The sequence below is a fragment of the Trachurus japonicus genome, chromosome 13 (genome assembly GCF_045865225.1).
Source record: "Trachurus japonicus isolate A0001 chromosome 13, Traja_1.0".
Classification (NCBI taxonomy): Eukaryota; Metazoa; Chordata; class Actinopteri; order Carangiformes; family Carangidae; genus Trachurus; species Trachurus japonicus.
The window spans coordinates 29,951,485-29,964,854 of record NC_140919.1 but is presented as its reverse complement, the minus strand read 5'-3'; the positions used below and the strand labels follow the sequence as shown (position 1 = coordinate 29,964,854).

General features: G+C 41.6%; 2 protein-coding genes across 7 annotated transcripts in view; one reads left to right on the top strand and one right to left on the bottom strand.

The window, feature by feature from the left end:
- Positions 1 to 13,370, top strand: part of nectin1b (nectin cell adhesion molecule 1b) — a 161,142-nt gene that overhangs the window by 24,970 nt on the left and 122,802 nt on the right. The window lies entirely within an intron of this gene.
- LOC146976240 (uncharacterized) lies at positions 6,682 to 11,709 on the bottom strand. Its single transcript, XM_085794479.1, has 6 exons — positions 10,463 to 11,709; positions 10,220 to 10,309; positions 8,884 to 9,943; positions 8,202 to 8,357; positions 7,467 to 7,559; positions 6,682 to 7,326 (listed from the first exon to the last, which is right to left on the bottom strand). The coding sequence occupies exons 3-6, from the start codon at positions 9,901 to 9,903 to the stop codon at positions 7,012 to 7,014; spliced, it is 1,584 nt and encodes a 527-aa protein (XP_085650605.1). The 5' UTR covers positions 9,904 to 9,943; positions 10,220 to 10,309; positions 10,463 to 11,709; the 3' UTR covers positions 6,682 to 7,011.

The following is a 13,370-nucleotide window of genomic DNA, read 5'->3' as shown; positions in this document are numbered from 1 at the left end:
GAGAGGGAACCCTCCTGCCCCCCACTGATTGGGTGTAAAAGAGGTTGCAGACCTAGTTTCATGCAATTAGTGGAGGAATGCCAGACGCAAATGGAACACAGAAGTGTTGGCAAAGCATTGTATCGGGATTGTTAGGGTCATGGGGGAAAAAAAAGAGAAAAAAAGAGGCCATTTGCCCAGAGGAAGAGTGGCACTGTACAGTATATGAAACAATAAACTGGGATGGACGTGCGGGAAATTATCCACACACAGCGTGCTTTTGGGTCGGGGCTTGTTAAGGAGGGGCATTGTGGGAAAGTGAGGCTGTTCAGTATAACATGATAAATATTATTGAAGTAATGCAGATGGTTTGGCTCAGGGGAGCACTGTGGAGGGAAACAATGGTGAATGGGTATTTCTGTTGTAATTAAGCTCTAATTTGTGTTGACGGGGGATACGGTGGTGATGCTTTCGCAAGGCCCCCGGCCAAATCTGATTGGTGACAGAGTCGGGGAGGAGGCCTTTTGTGTTGACACAAAGCGACACAGAAGACGAAGAAGACAAACGGGACATGTGAACTTGGGAATTTGTGAAGAATGATAAAGAATGCTTGAAATGTCAAGTTTTGAATATATGAACTTAACATTAAAATAGCGATGCTCCAGATATGGCTGCGTGGTAGCTCTGTGCCTCAAGCTTTAAAAGAGTCTTAACAAGACCTGGCAAGTTTCATGGTGGTGTGAAATTAGTGCAGAAATACTCATGTGCAAGTAATTTGGCTTGTTTATGTACTTTAACATTAACAAGGCACCCTGGTGTGTCTGTTGGGCAATCATTTTGTTATATGTTTGGGTTGACTTTTAAGTAAAATGTTGCTTGATAAAAACAAGACCTGAAACTGATGATAATTTTCATTATAGGTGAACCTGTCAGCAATTCAGTTGATGAGCAGATGTATTGTTTAGTGCACATTTCCTCTAATTTGAGGCGCTAAAAGCAGCTAATGTTTGTTGTTGCTGCTCTGTAAATGACTCGTACCATTATCACAATTGTTGAGGAATGATTTCATGTTTTGTGTGCTATTTTCTAAAGGATTTCAGCATGCTCAGACCTTACATGCTGTGCTATGAGCTACCTCCGTGTAAGCTTGATACATGTTTAGATTTTCAATGTTTTATTCATGTGAGGTCTATCAACAAGGAGTCATGCAATGAGCAGGTGTTGCAGAAATTGGAGTGCATCGTGGGACAGAAGTGGAACATTGCTAGTTCAGCAGCAGTTGAGTCGAGGGATACAACGCGATTGGCTCAATGGCGTCTCCGGTAGCAAACCAATTAGAAGAGAAAGGGGGGGAAAGAAGCATCACAGATCACATGGAAGCAGCAGATATGAAGTGGGATATTTCTATAAGTGTGGCAGATGCTCAGAGTTCGATGGGAATGTAATGTCACCACCTCTGAGTGAATACGAAGAGATCTGAACAGTTTTCTCCAGTTGTCTCGCGGGTATTCCTCCTCTCTTTCTCTTTGTTTGCCCTTCCCCCTTCAGACTGCTGCGCTGCCAAAGTGTCACTGGGGGTTTTAAATAAATAATCACAATATGCACTTATCAGGTGACAGCTCTGCATTCTCTGCACCCTCCACACTCATCTCCTGGAAGTTCAGGTTTGAGCTCTGACAGGAAGGACAAGTCCCAACCTGCACCCATGACGCCAAACCAACTGTTCCTTAGCCACTGCCGAAACAATTACTCATAACACCGGGGGCTCAGCCCGCTGAATGGGGCTGTTGTTTAGCTGTTGTCAGGTGAATATTTCACCTATGAATCACTCTTTATGTTTCTGAACGTGCACAGTTTACACAGACCTTGACATTGGTTCAGTGTCAGCTCACAGATATTGAAGAAAGGAGGGGAGATCTAACTAAAACTGTCACCTTGTAGGCACCCAAGGAAAAATTCACAATAAAGTAATTTGCTTGGAATAAAAAAGGCCAAGCAGATGGGGGAAAGAAGGAAGGTGCGTCCTCCACACTAAATCTCCATTGTCGCCTGCGCTGTTTTCCTCAAGAGGCACAATGTCCTTGGTACAGATGTTGGGATTTCATGTTTGGTTAGAGCATTTTCATAGCCTTTCACAGCCACTTCTTATGGATAATGGCAGGGGGAAGGTTACTGAGTGGCTGTCAAACCTTGAAGCTTGTTTGCACAAGGCATATATTGAGGCGTGTTTGGCTGGTAGCGGCGCTCTCAGGGTTTCAAACGTCTCATATTGGCCATGTCGTGGTTAGTGAGATGTGTAGAAATTATATGTGACTCTGGCCAGAGAGTAAGCTGTGGCAGAGGCGGCCACACCCGGCTCGCCCACATGTCTACGGCAAACCAACAACGAAAAAAAAAGAAAAAAAAAAAACGGCCTGGTGACATCAGCTGTGGACCAAGCAGTTTAACCGGTTTGTGGATGAGAGCTGTAATCTAGAAGAAGAGCCGTTAAAATCTCCCCAGGTGGTTTAGACTGGTCTGTGTACATGTGCGTTTGTTGAAGAGGGAGTGTTTGTATAGTGTCTATTTCCATTAGAGATTTGTTTGAGTTTGGGAGAAGTATTGAGTGTGTTGTTCAGGCTCTGTGAACGCTGCGGATTACTGTGGTCGAGTTTGCACAAGTGGGCCCTACCATTGCTAAACAGGGTCATAAACCTGTTGTATTATGGAGGGGTAGTGATACGCATGGGTGTTTGACTCACCTTTATGCAGCGAACAAGCATGAACAGCTGTGAGCCGTGAACCTACTGTATATGGACTCAAGCCAAAATCGAGGATATTTCGCAGTCATATTGACCCGCACAAGTTGGGCTGTTTTCTTATCTCTATCTTACAAGGTTTGCTTGTGTAGTTTTAATTATACAAGAAAGATTTCCCATTTAACCGCTTTAAAGAGTTGGTAAAAGAGTTAATGTATACTGTATGTCTTACATTTCATGTGACATCAATTCCAATGCATGGATATGTGTTTACTTTTATTTTTCTCAAGCTTGCAGCACTATGTACTTTAAGTGCCAGGCTTTTGTAAACAAATGTGTCTTGAGATAGGAGTTAAAGGATCAGGGATGAATTATTGCATTTTAATAGCAGTTGAAGTAGACACACGGACACATTTATTGCCTTCATTATTTCATGTAGATATGTTGAAGAATATGATAATGGGGATATAATGAATGTCCTTCACCTTTGAAATTCTCACACAACATCAACCTCAAAGTCATGGATATTTCTCCTACACAAATGTTCTTCATGAACGTTTCAGAGAATTTGAATACGCCACTTTTACCTTTCAGTCTTGTGCTTTTCGGCAATTTTACTACAAAAATCATGTGGCTTTTTGAAAGCGGGTTCAGTTGTGACACCCTTACCTTACCATTCTGAAATGGCACAATATTACGCAGAGACCATGAAACAGCCTTATCACACCAACAGCCCGATCTGTCTGCTGCTATTAGGCTTGCACAGCTCTCAGCTGTCTCATTCAGAGTTTTTACTTCAAATGTATTTATCTAGAAGAAAAATAGTTGCATAATATGATGTATGTGCATATGTGCACATGCATATGTCCTGTATCCCTCCCCTTCTCTGATGAAGCTGTCAGTGTTTTGCTTTATTGACCTGCACTCAAAGACAGCTTTATCCCTAAGGAAAGAGATAAGACAAACAAAGAAATAAAAAAGTTGGCATACTGGCTTTTTTTTTTTTTTTTACTCTAAGAGCTGCATGTTGACACATTTGTCAGACAAAATTATTAGGGAGCCTACGTCCAATTTATTCACCTTGCTAGCATGTCCGTGAATATTGTAATCCTGTGGGCTCGTTACTCATCCCTTTTTCGACCCACACAACAGATTGCTATTTCTTCTCAATGGCACATCTGCTAACTGCATCTGTGAAGCAGGTGCCAAGGCTGGGAACCAGGTGTGCTCCCAAACATGACCCAAGTATTACAGAGATTATAGAGCCCCTCGTTTGTCAGCCAGAACTTTCATCCTTCCCGCGTGGCTGATGACTATAGACCTTTTCAGACAGGCACAGCAATCTGGAGAAGTCTCTGCCAGGTTAACATGTTGGCCCTGTTATTGAAAAGGACACATATGCTTTGTAGCATCCCAAATCAATGTTTTGACGGGGGGGCTGCCTTTTGTCGGAGTCTGATAGAGATGGCCTTGACGAAAAGGCTCGCAAAGGGCTCAAATGTTAGTTCTTCCTTCCACCTTTTTGTGTATTTTACATTTGTCTGGAGCCTGTATCTTTCCCTAGATACATTTTTTTCTCATTTGGAAATGACTCAGGTTCATGTTTCTGGTAAAACTCATTCAGTGCCCCTATTAACCAAGGACAAAGTAACATTTCTGCAACATCTTCTGCATGCCTCAGATGTGAATAAAGGCTGCACACTGCAAGGGGATTTCAGAAATGTTGTTGCAAGTTCTAACTCCAAAGACAGAATGTTACTGTGAACTATGTAACCTATATTATATATAATTTATACATGTATTTATTCATAATGTTTTTGGATAATTACTCTGCTGCATTAGTGTATGAACATCATTTCTGACACACCCAGGATCACATGTGCATGCCTGTGAATGTTTACCATCAACAACACTTCCAGTCAAGGCGTGTTGCTTTGCGCCATTTTGCCAATGATCTCTATGGAGACATTCCAGTATGTGTTTACTCAACATGGCAGTATAAAGGAACATATGAGTACAACACTGGACTAAGACTCTCATTTAAAATTCTGCTTAAACTAGTGAGCATATTGATTTCCCCCCTCGCTCATTAATTCTTAATATGTGCACAGAGTTGAATGAAATGTAGGTATAAATTGGAATATAATGTGGCACATCCCAGAATAATTCCACGCACATTACTATATAAATACATATTTTGCTTGATGGCCCTTCACTGTCCTTTAATTAGCTTAATTAAATCATTCAACTGTGTTCTCATCACGGTCTATAAATAAGCCACATTTTTATTCAGCTGTTCCTCAAGGATATTTTCTGCTGCTTTGGTTCCATAATGCAGTTCTAAGCTGTGCACTGATGCTCACATGAAAATTTGATGCACTACACGCTTGGTTCTCCCCCATTGCTGTGCAGGGGCAAAACAAGCCTCTCCCTCCCCCATTACCATTTGATCTGGCTCCCCAGCTGTTTTCTCAGCTCTCTGTCCTCTGCATCGACCTCCTGCTTTCTCTCTCTTCCTGACGGACTTTTTTTCTTTCATTCCGGTCATCTTTTCAAACGTCCAAAAGTTTAAATTTACAGTCTAATGCACGCTCCTGGAACACTGCCGTGGTTCCTTCCAGCTTCCAAAGGGAGCCAGTGAGGAGCTTATGTCTCCTCTTCATGAAAAATTCACCCCTGAATGACCTTTTAGGTGTCAGGAATCATAGAAGCATTGGAACATGGTTTTGGGTGCTTTTAAGAAACTACCTGGGGGAAACCGCGTCACTGTCCTAACATGCACTCGGTTTTCTGCTTTGGTCGCTTTGTTACACTCTGTTTTTTTTTTTTTTATTTTTTTATCCTTAGCCACAGACTTCAATCGCAAAGTTGAAATGAAAATACAGAGAAAAAAAACCCAAATAAAAACCTTCCCATAATTATATTAAACACAACTTATTTCCCTGGCAAGCTCTTTGAGATGACTTTGTAAAAGTCCCAACAATAAACCCTTGCACTTCCACTTTGCCAAACACCTATTTCTTCATCAGGAATTTTATTGTTTACAGTGTGGGCGAATCACATTCACCAGGTAGAGCACAGTGTCTTGCTAAACATATAAAAAGGAGACAAAGGAGACACAGCAAGTAGAAGTAGCATCTGATAAGATGAATCTCAGAGGAATGAAAGTACTCCGTTTCTCATCCCACCATTTGTCTATTTTTGTGTCTCTACCTCGCCTTTCTCATAAAACTCCCACTCTTTTCATTGTGCCATCCCTGTATTGTAGTACACTGAAAAAAGTATAACCTTGCTCAAACTAAAAAAAATGATGTCCAGATATCACATCTAAAATATTTGACTTCACAGAATCTAAATTGAGTAACTTCATATGACCTAATTATTTTATGTTGATGTAAACAATAATACTGCACTTGACTCAACCTTAATTTTTTGCCTTGATCCAAATTATTTTCTTCACTTTTAGTTATTGAACCAAACTAATAAATTGAAATTGAACCAACCTAATGTATTCAGTTTTAACTGATTTAACTTGAATTGTTTGCATTGACACCAGTTAATTAATTTACATATATCCAAACTATATTTTTTACATTTTATTTGACCCAAAAATAATTTGTTTCCCACCTTATAAACTCTATAAAAAAAAGACACTTTGCCAACAGATTACATTAAATGTATTTATTAATCTTAAACATATTAACCATATGCAACATATTAACATTATGCAATCGGCCTTCATTTTTTTTTTATCTAAAAGAGGGCAGATATGTGTGTAACCCTGGACTATGACTAAACCTGGATGCTGACTAAAATGATACACTATAGCATCCCTAAAGGCACTGCAAGGTGGCAAGGGGAGGAGACGGTGGAGAGAAGAGGTGAAAGGCTGGAGAGGGTCTTTATCAATATTGTATCTGAACTTAGAATCTGCTACAACGTTTCCAGCACAGATCTTTAAGAAATACAAGTCAGATAAAAAAATAGATTAGCAAATGAACCAGGACAAACACACACGTGGTAATAGGCCTATACACAGGCTCTATACAATCTGAACTGTAATAACCGGTAAATGAAATTACATGAAATATTATTCAAAACACTCACTCAAAGCCCAACAATATAACATAGCCTGAAATGGCTACAGCACCCCCTTGGCTAGGTGCAACTAAGTGCAGCTGAGGTTCTCCCCCTCATCAAGTGCTGACTTGTGGTTACTACAGGCTACCTCAATATAAATGCAACATCTACTGTGTGTGTAAACACACAAGCATGTGTATGCATGTCACACATACTACTGTGCAGTCTGGAGTTCACCATTCAGTTTGCGAATCTTGGAGCTCATCTTGTTGGAACCAAGCTCCATCAGGATCTTCTGAAGAGCCTCAAAGGTGAACCTGAACCCCTGTGGATATTCCATGTTAAGAGCATAACAGAGTCCAAAGAGCATTACCACTCCAGCTGCCACAGAAGGCAACTCACTGAGAACTTCCACACCATCAATGATGATCCCGATCTCTTTTGGCTGTTGTAGAAGGCTGGAGTTCTCTCTAAAGACGAAGACCGCCATGGTGGTACTCTCCAGCTCGGCTTGATCTTTCTGGGACATCTGAGGTCAAATATAGGACAAAATGTACAAGTGAACAACTGATTATTAATCACCACATCCAATAGCAGGGCTTTCTCAAGCTTCCCCCAGGATTATTAAAGTTGCATCTCATCACTGAGAGACAACAGATTTGGACATACCGTGTATTCTTTTATCAGGTCCTCAACACATTCTCCCAGGTATATGATGAGAGATTTGAGGACACACTCCCTTCTGAGATCAGCATCAGCATCCTGCAGGGACAGTGAAAAAGGGTTACTATGCAGTGTGGAGGATAGGCAAGCTTTTTAATTTCCAGCTCTACCACAAACAGTCGGTGCTTGTACGAGTGGATCCATAGCACAATTAATTGAAATCAGAGCGTTACAGGATATGTCAGAGACCACTGACAGTCTCTCTTACAAGAGAGATGACTGGATGTCTCTTTGCCAGGTCAGGCCAATGCTGTCTTTTACAGCGCTCTCTCAAGACCTGCCAGTGGTCATTGACATGTTCTCATCCTGGATGTCTCTGCTTTCACTAATTTGTGCTGTGGATGAAATGTGGATTTGAGCTGGAATCAAGGTATTGTGCAAGCATCTCGCTGGTTTGTGGAAGAGCTGGTATTTGCACTGGTCACTTCACAAATACAACAATGGCAGTAGCTCCCCACCAAGGGAGAAGGCCACAGCAAGGTGAGGAGAGCAGTTCCTTCCTTGCTTGACACACACACACACACACACACACACACACACACTTCATACCAACAGTTTAAAAAGCAGCATTTTTCAAATGACCATAACCATAATCACTGAAATAAAAATGGAAAAGGATACCCATCCCCATCAGACAAGGGTTAAAATGCTAACTGTTGTTAGTGGTTCATTATATCATACCTGATCAAGAAAATCCAGGATCATGGCAGTTTTTGCTTTGGTTGCCCCTCCTCTCTTTTTGATGATCTTCAGTAGCTGCGTGGAGTACTTGTCCAGCTGGGCCATAAATCTCGGCAGCAGGGGAACTGCAGTAACCCGCAGAAACTCTGCATTGATCTGTACATGAGGAAGCAGTGCACAATATAAATATATATATATATTTTTTTTTTAATCATTTTTATTGAAGACAAACTTCGCACAAGCATTCATTCCCCACCTCCAAAGTATGAGTTTTATGTAGTCTCTCCTTTACTAAATTGTCAATTATCAAAATGTATAATTCTTCATACACTAATACCCCTCAATGATCATTTAGGTCCCACTGTGTGGTCTATAACAATCATGTAACAATTGTTCCCAAATTGTTTGTGTTTTGGTTATGATTTGTTGTTGTTCATTGTTACTTCTGTCAAAATTTAGTTAGTTTCATTTATTGTCCACGGTGTGGAAATTTGTTTTTGGTCTCATAAAAACAACAAGCAGGGCAACAACAACACTTACACACTTAGTAGTAATTTCAAACTAAATATAATTTTTGATGAAAAAGCAATACTATTACTAGTCTTCACAAAGCCCTGTGGATGTATTATTTCTGAAAAAATGTTTGTTATAATTAGTATGAAAGAGGTTAAGAAAGGTATACCTCTTCCACCTGAAATAGAGCTGGCCATCTTTCCATGAGGTTCTCGATGGAAGGGTTCTGATCTACAACCTCTTGCCTCCTAAACTCGAAGGTCCTGGCCATCTTCTCCCGTATGGTTTTCTCATTGTTTCTCTTCTTTACTTCAGTCAGAAGCAATGTTCTTTCTTGTTCCAGGCTTTCTGGAGTCTCAATGCTGGGCTGAGGATAATAATTGGCCTCACCTCTTCTTGCCTTTTTGTTGTTCTTTGCTGGGCGGGGAAGGGGATCTTCTCGTGACTTGGATTTGAGTGTGTTCACCACGAGCTCAGATGCAAGTCCATGTGACTTCAACTGAGTGCGATAATTGCACATCTTATTCTTGAGTCTCATTTTCCATCCATAGCTCTCATTGAAGGAGTCTGGTTGCCTAAGGCAGGGATGCTTCCTTGTGAGAGCCTCTGCGACATCACTCAGGTCTGCATCATTGGGGTACGCCTTGTAGGAGAAAATCTTCTCTGCCAATCTTTCCAGAATGTCCGACAGCATTTTAGACGTAGGGGTCAGTCTAGTTTGGTTCTTTGTGTATTCAGCATTCCCTTTCTCGAGTTGACCTTCTGTTTCAAAGGAGAAGGTTGGGATGTTGAACTCTTTCGGCCAGGGCTTTGTTCGGAGTCTCTCAGAAGAGCTGCTGCTGAGTATGATTGTGTCATCTGAATCAGTGTGTGTCGATAAGGAGCTTGAATCTAGGTCACTCAAATCAGTTGGGGCACTGTCTATGAATTCAAGAATGAGATCAGTATCAGGAACAGTCGGTATGACCTTGATGGTGGTAAGATCCTTGATCAAGGAGGTTGAGCTTAAGTTAACAAATGCTCCTCCAAAGTCAGTATCTTTGTATTGCAGCCTGATGCCTCCAGTAAGTTTGTATGCTTCTTTGACCTGTTCAATGAGCTCTTCAACAGTGTCTGGCACCAGTGGTAGATCCATCCTCTCTGAGCCGTCGTCACTCAACAAGATGAGGAGTCGTATGGGATTTGCCATATCGACGGATCAAGGGTCCAGGAAGCTGCTTCAATACCAGCTAAAATAACAAAGGACAGGGACACACAAAATACATGGCATCAGCTCCCACTGCAGGTTTCTACAGATGAATAAAAACATTTGTTCTCAACGGTAGCCTATCTGATCTATCGGGTAATGCTTCAACTAATATTATAGATAATACCACAATACAACATAAGTTGATTTTACCCCCAAATTGTGGACAGGCTCCTCTAGGAAGCCCACACAACAATCATGGTTAGAGTTTGAGTAGGCTTCACCAGGTGAGGGGGGTCAGGTTGAGGACTGTTATTACCTGGATGTGTTCAAGAAGTTGAATGTAGATGGTGATGCCCAGGCAACCGATGAAGTGCAGGGTGGGGTCAAAAAACGTCCTGTCTTTACACTGGGGAAGAGACATGAGAGACAACAGGACTCAGTCAGATACAGACACATATGATGAAGAATACTGAACCTCAGCAGGAGGAAGATTCCGGAGACTGACGAGTGAGCGAGAGAGAGACCCAGGTTAGGAGTTGGGGTCACAACTCATTCTTACCTGGGCGTGTTGAAAAAGGTGTTGGTGTAGATTTTGATGCCCTGACGGCGTGTGTAGTGCAGGAGACTGGAGTCAAACCATGTCCTGGGTGTCTGGAGAAAAAAAAACAGGAGAGACAAAGGGGGAGAGGGAAAGCATTAATTTACATTCAAAACAACCTTGTGTGGGCATAAAGATGACAGGTTAGAGTTGTAATAATGTTTCAGTGTCCCTTTAACTTAGTCCACCATTACAACAGGATTCAGAAACAGATACATGTGATGCAGAATACTGAACCCCAGCAGCAGAGAAATGAGGATTCCTAGAGCGGGAAAGAGGGAGAACCGGGTTGGGGTCAAGGTCAGAACCGTCATTCTTACCTGGGTGTGTTGAGAGGGGTTGACAGATTGTGAGCAAACAGATGTAGTGCAGTAAGCTTGTGTAAAAACACGTCCTGGATGGGTGTGGAGAACAGGAGAGGGGGAAGCAAAGCATTATTTCACATTCACAATCACATTGTGTGAGCATAAAGATGACAGGTTAGAATTGTAATAAGTGCAGTGTCAAATTACTCCAGTGGCAATTAAGTGCCCATTTAACATTTCTAGTAGAATGAATTATATGCAAATATGATGTTTTGATGAAAATGCAGACCTTAAACTTGAATATGTCTCTTCAGGGTAATCAAACGCAATTCTCCCACAGTGTAATCCACCAGCGGATATGGATCCGTCAGTTCATCTGGCGCCACGAGTATTATGTCTTTGGTGGGGCTCACTTTAAGTTCAAAGGCCCTGAAGTGTTCCCAGTGCCATGCACTCAGCTTCCGAATAATGAAAAAAAGTTTGTCCTTCAGAAACAACATGTGGATGATTTCAGTGAATTCAGGGATCCCTGCCAAAGATCCATAATGCAAGGATCGTTCTGCGATCTCCTCTTTCAACACATCGAGAGAAAGAGTTGAAACATTTGACACTTCCAGAAGAGATTTTTGAGGGTACATAAATACCTGCTGTGCCATGTGAAATTGGTGTCGCTCTGCCAAAGACAACAACACATTCTTGAAAGATCTTATATATCGAACAACTGTTTTAAAAAAACTGTGTTTGGCTTCAAATCTTAAAGTCCAAAGACAAACTAATGGTCTAATAGTCAGGGTGATTTGTGAAATGGTTAAAAAGGCTATGTGCAGTGTAGATGCAACATGTTACCTGCTCAGGTTGGATGGAGATATAGGCTACAGCCAGGGAGCTGAAGAGAGCAGCCTTGTGTTTCTGAAAGCATACAAGATAAAATAAACAATTACTACTCTCTGAAGACCACATAATACAGAACCAAGAGGTAAACCTTTATGGGTGGAGAGAGCCAGCGTTTTCTCACCAGCAACAGAGCTCAGCCGCAGAGTAATAGCCACACTAGCTGGATGTTAGCAAGTGCTAGAACGTTTCTCTTTCTCTCTCTTGCAGCACCACAAAGGAAAAATGCAGTCTGAGTGAAGCGCTGGAGCCGCGAACGGACGATATCTAACGTTAACTAAAGCCTGGAATGTAGTTAGCAAGTATGAGAGCCATTGTAGTGAGCTAGCTCGATGCTAACTTCGACTAGCGTTAGCGGTTAGCATCCGCCGCTAACACCCCCATCCCAGCTCAGCACAACGGCTCTCCTGCTCGGTAGCTTATACCAAAACACTGGAGACTGCCGTTGCTATCGGCCCACGTCTCCAGTGCTTCACTCGAACTGTATTACCTTACCTTTACGGACCTGACAACTGTTGCTGTCAAGGGCAGGAGGCTACACAATTGAGCCCGAGAGGTAGCCTTTTGGCTAACGTTAGCTTACATTACCGACACTTGTAAAGAGTTAGAAAATATATTTATTATTATTCACGGTCATAGCTGCTACTGCCAACTAGCTAGCCAGCTAACGTTACTGCCAGCTAACGTTACAATCATGCCAGGTATCACCCCATATAAGTACTTAAATTGGGCTATTCTTTGCAATTTTAACAACACAAAACACTAAAACATTAATTATCAGCAACGTCTTTGCTACTTACGTTTATTTTTCGACGAAATCCACCCAGGACGTAAAGGATATCACGATGTCCAGCGTCTGGTCAGCATGCCGAGAGGGAGCTACCGGACTTAACATGTGCGCTGACTGAGCAGTGTGCAATGCGCATGCGCACATTGCGCAGTTCATTTGACTCAACCTAAAAATATTACCTGCAGGTCATGATGAAAAAAAAATAAATTGAGAGAAATCAAAAACTTTGTTTTGGGTCCTTTGGACGTATATTTAGTTCAGTATAAATCAAACTTGATGTATCTAAATGCAAAAAGAATGAGTTTTACAATCAAATCAATAATTTTATCCTGTTTCAAATGGCAGTTATTAGTTTGAATGAACAACTGCATGTTACACTTTTTTCAGTGTAGTAGGTTACTCTTAGCCTTGGATGTGGCAGTGTTTGGGATGTGTGAATGAAAATTAATACAGATCTTCTTCTCAGTCAGTTACTGGAATGAAAACAGGAGGTGTTTTGGCTGCGGGAGATGTATTTTTCTATTTCTGTGTTCACTGGTTTCCCTGTCAGTGGCCCCCTCAGAGGATCTGCTACATGACTGTGAACTGTACAGAGAAGGCCGTATAGTCAGTGTAAACATGTCAGAGCTGCACCTCAGGGTGATCGCTTAGGCAAGGTCAGTCAAGGACAATGTTGCCGCAAGGAGAGGACACACACATGCACACCTTACCTTTCAATAATGCTGAGCTGTTATTTTATTCATGCTCTCACCATGTAGGACTTATTGAATATTTAGACGAGATGAAATTTAAATGTATCTGTTGTTTTTATTCATTAGCAGCTCAAGGTTTAGGCCATTTCAGGTCATTGAATTCTGAACAGAGTAGAACCTTTTCCCATTTT